The sequence below is a fragment of the Elaeis guineensis genome, unplaced genomic scaffold (genome assembly GCF_000442705.2).
Source record: "Elaeis guineensis isolate ETL-2024a unplaced genomic scaffold, EG11 Super_Scaffold_1000024, whole genome shotgun sequence".
NCBI classification, from domain to species: Eukaryota; Viridiplantae; Streptophyta; class Magnoliopsida; order Arecales; family Arecaceae; genus Elaeis; species Elaeis guineensis.
The window spans coordinates 21,042,711-21,052,951 of record NW_027332423.1 but is presented as its reverse complement, the minus strand read 5'-3'; the positions used below and the strand labels follow the sequence as shown (position 1 = coordinate 21,052,951).

Below are 10,241 nucleotides of genomic sequence, written 5' to 3'. Positions count from 1 at the left end.
ACTTCAATTAAGTTTACAAAATGACCTTTGGATTTCTTCAAATATATTTAATATTTGCTTTTTCCAACACCCCCCCTTAAACTTAATTGTTCTTTCTTCATCATGGTGATATGGGATCTTCAACTTGAGCCTTCACTTGTTCTTCTTCTTCTTGCACCTCTATCATGTTGGTGCCCCAATTCCAGATTCCTTCTTCATTGAATTTTACATCACGGCTTATGAGGATCTTCTTCGCCTTTGGATCATAAAGTTTGTATGCCTTGGATCTCTGATCATATCCTATAAAGATGCAAGGATAACTCTTGTCATCAAGCTTGCTTCTCCTTTGATCTGGGATGTGTGCATAGGCAATGCAACCAAATACTCTCAGATGAGATACATCTGGCCTATATCCATTCCATGCTTCTTGAGGGGTCCTTCCTTCAAGATTCTTTGTTGGGCAGCGGTTGAGAATGTATACCGCACAATTCACAGCTTCCGCCCAAAACTCTTTTGGCATTTCTTTCGTCTTCAACATGCTTCTCACCATGTCAAGAATGGTCCGATTCTTCCTTTCTGCTATGCCGTTTTGTTGGGGTGAGTATGGTGCAGTCAAAGTCCTCCAAATACCTTGAGATTTGCAGAACTCCTCAAATGCCTTCGAGGTGAACTCTCCTCCTCGATCTGATCTCAAAGCTTTGATTTTGCACCCGGTTTGGTTCTCCACAAGAGCTTTGAACCTTTTGAATGTCTCCAGGGCCTCACGTTTCTCCTTCAAGAGATACACCCAAGTTTTTCTGCTAAAATCATCAATAAATGTTAGAAAATAATGACGACCTCCAAATGAGGCCGGTGTGATGGGACCACAAATATCCGTATGGATGAGTTGCAAAGGCCTTCGGGCTTGATGAAATGACTCTTTTGGAAAGCTAGCTCTTGAGTGTTTTCCAATAATACATCCTTCACATATTCCTTCAGGGGTATCCTCAATGAGAGGTAATCCTTTCACCATTGCCTTCGAAGATAAGAGTTTCAAGGAACCAAAGTTCACATGCCCGAACCTCAAGTGCCATAGCCATGTGTCATCCTTCATGCATGCACTCAAGCACTTTGTCATAACATACTTGATGTTCAATATAAACATTCGGTTCTTGGTCATAGGTACTTTTGCAATCAGCTGATCATGTTTTCTTAAGTAAAGATATCTACCTTCCATAACAACATCAAATTCTTTTTCTAATAATTGACCAAGACTTAAGATATTTGTTTTCATATTAGGCACATAGTAAACATTAGAAATGAACTGTTGAGAACCATTCTTGAGTTGAATTAGGATTTTACCTATCCCCTTCACTTGAACTTTTGAGGTATCACCGAAAGAAACATTGCCTTCCACTGTCTCATCTAACTCTTTGAACATGTGTTTGTACCCGCACATATGATTGCTTGCACCGGTATCCAAGTACCAAATATTTTCATTGGAACCTTCTTCTCCCTTCTCTGCTAGTAGCAAGATACCATCTTCTCCTTCCTCCTTCTTTGCATAGTTGACCTTCTCATGCACTTGGTTATTCTCATTATGGTAACATTCTGAGGAGTAATGACCATATTTACCACAAGTATAACATTTAATTTTACTTTTGTCATACCTTCGTCCTCCTCTTGAGAAACCTCGTTGCCTTCTTCCGCCAGAGGGACCTTGTGTGCTTTCTTCATTAGGTAAGACTCCTGTGCCTCCTCTTCCTCTGCCATGTCCAAAGGAACCTCGTCCTCGTCCACGGCCTCGTCCATGACCGTATCCGCGGGTATAACTATGACCGCGATTTATTTGACTGCTTTCACTAGTTGGGCCATCCTTCTTCTCATTGATGGTGAGCTTGCACTTCAAGGCTTGCTCCAAGGATTCTTCTTTCCGCATCAAGATCCTTTGCTCATGGACTTGTAGAGAACCCATGAGTTCATCAACTGTCATAGTGTCCACATCTTTGGACTCTTCAATTGCAGCTACAACATAGTCAAACTTCTGATCCAAGGATCTTAGGATCTTCTCCACCACACGCTTGTCCTCTACATTCTCACCATTTCTTTTCATTTGGTTTACATTAGAAAGAACCTTTGTGAAGTAATCCGAGATGGATTCTCCTTCCTTCATCTTCAAAGTCTCGAACTCGCCTCTCAACATTTGGAGGCGCACCTTCTTCACTTTCTCAACGCCCTTATGAGCGTTCTCAAGGATCTCCCAAGCTTGTTTTGAGTTGGTGGCACAAGCAACCTTCTCGAATCCGGCTTCATCTAGCCCTTGATAGATGAAATAAAGGGCCTTCTTGTCTTTTTTTCTTTGATCGACAAGCGCCGTTCTTTGTGCCGCCGTTTGTGCGCGGTCATCTTGGGGTTCTTCATATCCCTTTTCAACAACCTCCCAAATATCTTGAGAGCCTAGCAATGCCTTCATTTGGATGCTCCAATTCTCATAATTGGTGGTGGTGAGTCGTGGAATGGGGAATTGCATGCTGTTGGACATATTTCCAACCTCCGAGCTCTGATACCACTTTGATAGAATATGTAATGGTGGTGGAACATACAACAATAGTATGAGAAACTATATAAAACAATGGAGAATACAACTTTTTCTCACAAACCCTTCTCCTTTTTTTTCTATTCTGGATACCACTTCACCACACCGTCAATTCTACAACAACCACCTATTTATAGGTATAAGAAATGACCTTTTGACTCCCCTAATAAATTTATCATTTAGACTTCCCATGTGACTCTTGGATTTTCCATGTGACTCTTGGCTTTTCCATGTGACTTTTGGTTTTTCCATGTGACTCTTGGTTTTTCCCACTTCAATTAAGTTTACAAAATGACCTTTGGATTTCTTCAAATATATTTAATATTTGCTTTTTCCAACAATCTTACATGTCTTTCCTCTACGAGTAATCTTCCTGAAAATTCGATCCGTATATCTTTCTAGTTTTTCTTTTCTTTCAAGATAGGAGCAGTATCGAGCTATTTTAAAGAAGAAGAATTTTCAATTTTAGAAGAAATTACTTCCAATTTTTCCTTTGCATCTTTAGGAAGAGAATCAACTCTAGAAGAAGGATTATGAATTTTAGAATTAGAAATGCATCCAATTTTGAAAGAAAATTTTGAGGTTTTTCCATCTCTGGCAGTAGTGATAAAAGAAGAAGAAGAACCATGTTCAACTGATTTATATAGTATCTAAGGTTTAGAGGGATTCGCCATAATATGAGGCTTCTCATCACAATAATCAACTACAGAGAAAGAAGGCTGAGAAGGAGTCTAATTTTCAAAAGAAAGCTGAGCATAAAACCATCACTCCTTGAGGTCTTTTGCTAAGAGTTCAAGTTTCACATGCATTAATTGCTTGGATCATATGCTTCAAATTTGAATCCATTGTTATGCGGCTCTACAGGATTTTGTTGTTTCGATACCAAATAATGCAACAGTGACAGAGGAGGTAGATGCCCTTAGATTCTTTGAAAGAAGATAATAAAGAGATAGAAGAAGGATGAGAAGTAGAAGAGAGAGGGGAAGAGAGGATATGTGGAATCAATCATAAGAAAATTTATAACTCATAATCATTCAATATTGGAAGCTCTCTTACAAATCTTGACAAGCCATTATGCTGATAGACTATCCATCTATCTGGACACTAAATTAAACTAAAGAACTCTTAATGTGACTAAAATTCCAAGATTCAGAATAAATTTGCTATTGAAGCTTTCAGCTACTCTTAGTCCAGAAGATATGGAATTTAATCAAGAGCATTATAGATCTTAAAAAATGCTTTCCAACTAGCCAAGATTATTAGAGTCTGATACCTATGTGAAAAGTTATGCCTTCGAAAAGTTTGCTAGTGTCATGTGGATGTTGGAAGGCTTTGATCATTGGATCTATCGGGCTTCCAAATCCGTGCTGCATTAGAGAGAATTTAGAATCTTATAATACAAAACCATAGTGTTAAACATGATTAACAATGATAATTCATGTGCTACAGATGTCATATTCATTATTACAAAATAGGGCTACGGTAGTGGTTGAAAATCGCTGCCGTAGTCTAAAAAATTGCTGTCATAGTCTACGGCAGCGGTTAGACAATCGCAGCCACTATGTCCATCGATATAGGCCTATAGCAGCAATTTTTTGGGAAACGACAGTGGTTGTGTCAACCGCTGCCATAGAAAGATATGGCAGCAGTTTGTAACTGCTGCCATATCAACAGCTGCCATAGAGGCTATGACAGTGGTTGGCAACACCTATGGCAGCGATTATCTAACCGCTACCATAGTGCCAATCGTTGCCATAGATACTACGGCAGCGGTTGGCAAACCGTTGCCGTAGCCTTTCACTAATCAAAAAGGCCGGTAGACAATGGATGGTGGCTGACTGACGGGAGGGGATGGCCGCCGACAGTGGGGTGGGTAGCGGCCAAGGGAGGCTGGCAACAAGGGGTCAGGGGTGGCGACGACAGGCGGTCAGGGGCGGTGGCGGCGATGACGATTGCCGATAGCCTGCGGCAGCAATAGCGGGGGTGGGTGGGGGTGGTGGACGGTTGACTACTTAAGTTATTATATATAGATTATTTATTTTTTTCACAACTGATGCGGGACTATCACAATCAACCATAGGTTAAACTTACGGCAGCGGTTATCGATAACCACTACCATTAGTTGACCTATGGCAGTGGTTATCGATAACAACTGCCGTACGTTCAGTTTATGACAGCGGTTGGTGATAATCGCTGCTATAGATAGAGATATGGTAGCGGTTATACCTAACCACCGTCATAAGTAGATATGACTGCGGTTAGTAAACCGCTGCTATAGATCTATAGCAGCGGTTATTAGTAATCGCTGCTATAGAGCCGGAATATAATTTTTTTTATTTTCTCTAAGTATGGTATAATTTTAAAATTTAAAGTCTATCTTCACCGTTCATTATCTAAATAATTATCATTAAAATTTTATCACAAAAGACCGCCTCGATCCGACAGTCTTAGATATATCGATCATTAAAATTTGATTTCGACGGTCACGAACGATCACATGATGATTTGATAGATAGAGACCATCGATGGATCTAAAAATTTACAACGATAATCTCAGTGATATTTGTATTACACTATCAAAATTTTACTTCAATCGGACATCATTATTATGTCAATTTAGTATAGAATGATTTGGACCGTTAAATAAAAAATGAGTGATGAAAAGGCCAAACGGTGTTCAACTATAAGATAATTTTTTAGATAAATAATCTTTACTATTATTTTAATCATTTGTATAATGATAATCATAAAATTCAAACCATGCGTGTATGAACGATCTAAAATTATAAATCGCTTGCTACTCATTTTTAAATTTTTTAAGTAATTATACTTATATTTTTGTAAAATGTGTTCAAATAGATTCCAACATATGCACACAGTTTAAATTTTATGATTACCACCGTACAAATGATTAAAGTACTAATAAAGATCATTTATCCAAAAAATCATTTCAATCAGACGTCGATAAGCTTTGTGATCACTCATTGTTTATTTAATAGTCAAATCATCCCATGCTAAATTGATCATGCTAATGATGTTTGATTGAAGTAAAATTATGATAGTGTGTTACAAATATCATCAAAATCATCATCGTAAATTTTTGGATCCATCAGTATTCTCTATCTATCAGATCATCGTACGATCGTTTGTAACCATCGAAATCAAATCTTAATGATCGACAAAGCAAAGGCTATCGGATCGAGATGATCTTTTATGAAAATACTCTAACAATAATTATTTAGATAATGAATGGTGAAGATGTGCTTGAAATTCGATTTTACTATTACAAGTTTACGTAATCATCCAAAATTATTTATAAGTATCAATTAAATTTTTTAAAACTTTAATTTGAGAGGTAAAATGATATTTTTTTTATAAAATCATTAATACAGTCACGTAGATCTCAAAAAATTATATAAAATCAAAAAAAAAATCGCTAAAATACGGTCTCTAAATCAAAAGTTATGAAATGATAAAATTTTTATCTACAGTAGCAGTTACCCGTAGGATCTATGATGGCGGTTATCCGTAACTGCTGCGGTAGATCCGATCTACAATAGTAATTATTCGTAATCATTGTAATAGACATAACTTACGGTAGTGATTATCCGTAACCACTGCCGTAGGTTCTATGGCAGTGGTTTTAGAAACCACTGTCATATAAGCACTACCATAATTCTTTTTTCTAGTAGATATTAATTACAAAGTATATCAAACATACGCTTGGGCATGCATACGTGTGCAAATATAGAGAGAGATGTGTGTGTTGGTGGGTGAGTGGGTGCCGAGTGAATACAAAATGGACGAGCTATTGCATTAAAATGGTAAGGGCACACAAAATGAAGGATTTAAAAGTTTAATAACGATTTCTCTAAAAACCATTAATAGTGACTTACATGTATAAACCAAAATTCATTAACGATTTGATTCTTCTGAACCATAAATCAAATATAAAATTGTATTATGTCATTAAAAGTTCTTATAAATGCATTAACTAGATGCAAACAAAATATATATCACTTTCCGAGCATAATTAACTATTGTAATCATAATCAGTGGTTAATCAATTGGCTCCTTTTTAATGAAGAATATCTTAAATATATGAATCCCATTTCAATTTAACCCTATCCTCCCAAGAGCCATCATATTTTATCTTGCTTTTTTACATGTCTCAACTAACCTTCCAGTAGGAAAGCCACTAGGAGGACTTAATGGCTATGCGACAACAATGTAAATTTGATACTCCAAGCAGCCACAAACACCAAAGCAAGCAATCAACATCATACAACCGGTTCTGCATGCATCTCACATTTCATTCCACATAGAAGCTTTTGTGATGTTGTCAATCATCACAAATTAGTTCTCATCATATCCAAGCAATAGCAAATTGATTGAAGCTCAGCAAAAATACTAAACTAATATGCAGTGTGATCTAAAAAGGTGGAGCTTCACAACCAAGCTCTCAATGTTCTCATGATGTTCTCTACTAGCTTTTGCATGTGTTTACGTGTGTTTCACGGTATAGACTCAAAAGCCCTTTGAGAGCGATATGCAACTACTGTCTTGATGCTCCCGCAATTAGTTTGGATTAATTGGATGCGACCTCACCTAAGTGGATTAATTGGATGGCCGTCTCCACCATACGTGTCACCTCCCACCGAAAGCTCTAAGGATCATTTCACGTGACAACTTTGTCCTCATGTCCCCTTTCCCATATCTTTCCCGTCAAATCCCGTCATGTCATTGGCCAGCATCCCATGCTCAATCTAAATCCCTAAGAACCAATCAAAAGACTAGCCTTAATTTGTCTTGAAAAAGAGCCTGTTGTAACACTTATATGCTCGTTTTTGACCCATTGTAATTACTACAAAAATAAAAGAACAAGATCATACATTCATTCATCAAAAAAAAAAAAGATCATAAATTCACACACAAAAAACCACACTGGCTATTGCCATACCAAGTCTTACAAACAGCAAACCACAAACAAAAACTGACACCAAACGACTCAATTTTTTGAAGACATGCACACGGAAAGTAGGTAGTAGCTCGCTTTTAACACAGCCTCGACATCAAACAAGCTAATAGCAGAAGGCCATCTCTTTCTCTCTCCATAGTCTACACATCGACGACCCTAAAGGATTCGCGATTCTTGACGACAATATCGTACATGTGCATGGATTTGAATCGGCTGAAGTCCTTGGGCAATGAGATGAGATCAAGAGAGGAGCGCTTGTGGAACTGGAGGAGGTCGGGGTCGTCGTAGTATCTCTCCCATCCCAAGCTCATGAGCTTGCGCTCGAGGGAGCCATAGGATGTGATGACCTCGTTGGTGGGAGTGTGGAGCAATACCTTACGGCGAACCGTCGATGACTGCTCGTTCGCAGGGTTCTCCACCAGTCGCACCACGCCATTCCTGAACACCCAAACACCAGACATGCTTTCAGAGGTTTTCTTCTTACTGTTGTATTGAGAGTGGAGAGGGAAAGAAGACTAGATTTTAATGCAGCTCATTGGATTGGAAAGAAGGTTTCTGGGATATATATAGATGGAATTTGGTTTAGTAAACAAAGAATAGAAGGAAAAGAACATGTGGGGTACTCTCAAGGAACATATTTCTGATAATGTTTGTTCTTTGTGTTCTTCCAAGTGGGGGGTGGGGGGTCTTAACATACAAAATAGGCTACTAGCTAGGGTGTAGGTGCTGGATGCACTGATGCTCTATATGGCTGCCAATTGGAGATCGATGAATCTATGAACAAATCGTGCTTGCAGTGCGATTAGATCATTCCTTTAAGTATATTGCAGGGCCCCCGGAAGATTGATGACAAGTTTGTGGCGTTGGTGGGGTTGGATAGGAGCCCTTGAATCATTGATCAGAGATCGCACCAATCCTGACAAAATCTGCATCAAGTATCAGATGGTCATGGTGCCACGAGCTTTGTGGTAGCAATCGCATTCAATCAACGTTCCTCGTATGAGCTTTTATTTTCACTATCTCCAACTTTAAAGTGAATGATTCCATGAGCTATCGAGCATGTTAACAGATAACTTTTATACAGTATTTTTTATCAAATTGTCGGAGAATTTGTGCGGAGAGCGAACGAAGGAGAATGGAGGCATCCTACAACATCCAAATAATAGCTGGCCAAAGCAAGCTCTCCTTCTTGCTTATGATTTAAAGAGCTCACTATATAGCTGGTTAATAATTTTTTTTAAAAAAAAAAGGAGGTCATACCATAACTAGGTCTTTTCTGGTGATGTATAAGCTCTGTAAGGACTTCAAAGCTTATTGTTCATGGCCATGAGTGTGAACTTCGACACTTGGATGGATTTGCTTGTGGAGGTATTTTTTGGCCTTCTTTTTCTTTTTTTTTTTATCAAACTTAGTTAGAATAAGATGCTTGGTTATCATACTATAAAGGTCCTTTCTTCAAAAAAATGATGCTATAAAGATTCTTTACACTGGCTTTGCGTTTGGGTTCGGTAGTAGGACCCAGGAAAAAGATTCTCCAGACTTTTATTTAGGTTTTAGTACACGTAAATGTCGGTTTTTCTAACTAGGAGTTCCGAACTCACTCTCACTATTTTTATCTTTCTTTTTAAGCACAACTCATGGCTCTCACTCTTCATATCACCCTCCAATTTGCCTAATTACTACAGTACTATTCATCACCCTCCAACTTTCATTTAGGTTTTATTAAGATAGCTGATGTGTAACTTTTGTATTGATGTGCAGAGAAATACCTCATTGGGTGTCCAACCCTCATAGTTATGGTGCATGATATTGCTCTCCAACTCGGTTTATATTTTCTGGTGGAAGGGGTGACCTTTCTTTCATGTTTTTTTTTTTTAAAGGTTGTAACACATTACTCAGGATGCTTCAAAAGCATGAAGTAAATTTTTTTTTTGGCTTTCAGGCATTATTTAAGATTTCTGAGTCACTTTAGCATGATTCCTATTTAATGCACCATTTTTTTAGAACACCCAAACTCGGACCTCTTCACAGATATGCAAGACCATATCAGCTAGGATCATATGGATCATCATGTAGGTGTGAACTTGGGAGTTTGGTTTTTCAGGAAGCGGGTGTATGAGGCATGTTTAGCCTTATAAATCAAAGGTACCAAAACATCTATCTTTAGTTAGTAACTTTAATGGTACAAGAGGGCTTTTCTCTTTTCTTTTTTTTCATGTAATATTGTAGGACTGAAGTTATCCATCTTTATAATGAGTAGCTACTCCCCACTTGATTGGCTTCTACACTTGTTCAAACACAACCGTCACCATGGCATTAACCAAGGCATGAGATCCATCGCTTGGTGCATTTTTTTTTTTTTTTTGTGTGTGTGTTGAGGGGGTTGGTGTTGGTGTTGGATTTGGAGATTTCTTATCATATATGTAGAAGCTAATTTTGTTCACCTAGATTTAGACAAACAGTAACTGTCATTCTCCAACAATGCACCAAAAAATTTTACAAACAAGTTGGCAAGCAAGTTGAAAGTGATTTTCCTTTTCCCAAAAAAAAAAAAAAAAAAAGGGAAAATGGTGGCTTTCTTCTTCACTCTCTTGAAAATGTCGACAAGCCCACCAAGTCAACAAAAATAAAAATGCTGTGGTCCTCTGGTAAAGATTAATGCTCTATCTAGATCGGTAGATGGGGGACAACAAGGGTTGATGATAACAT

The 10,241-nt window shown here is 38.0% G+C and overlaps 1 protein-coding gene across 1 annotated transcript; it reads right to left on the bottom strand.

Moving 5' to 3' along the window:
• Nucleotides 1-7,478: 7,478 nt before the first annotated feature.
• Nucleotides 7,479-8,084, bottom strand: LOC105057497 (flowering-promoting factor 1-like protein 1). Its single transcript, XM_010940127.4, has one exon. The coding sequence runs from the start codon at nucleotides 7,991-7,993 to the stop codon at nucleotides 7,673-7,675; it is 321 nt and encodes a 106-aa protein (XP_010938429.1). The 5' UTR covers nucleotides 7,994-8,084; the 3' UTR covers nucleotides 7,479-7,672.
• Between the last annotated feature and the right edge of the window lie 2,157 nt (nucleotides 8,085-10,241).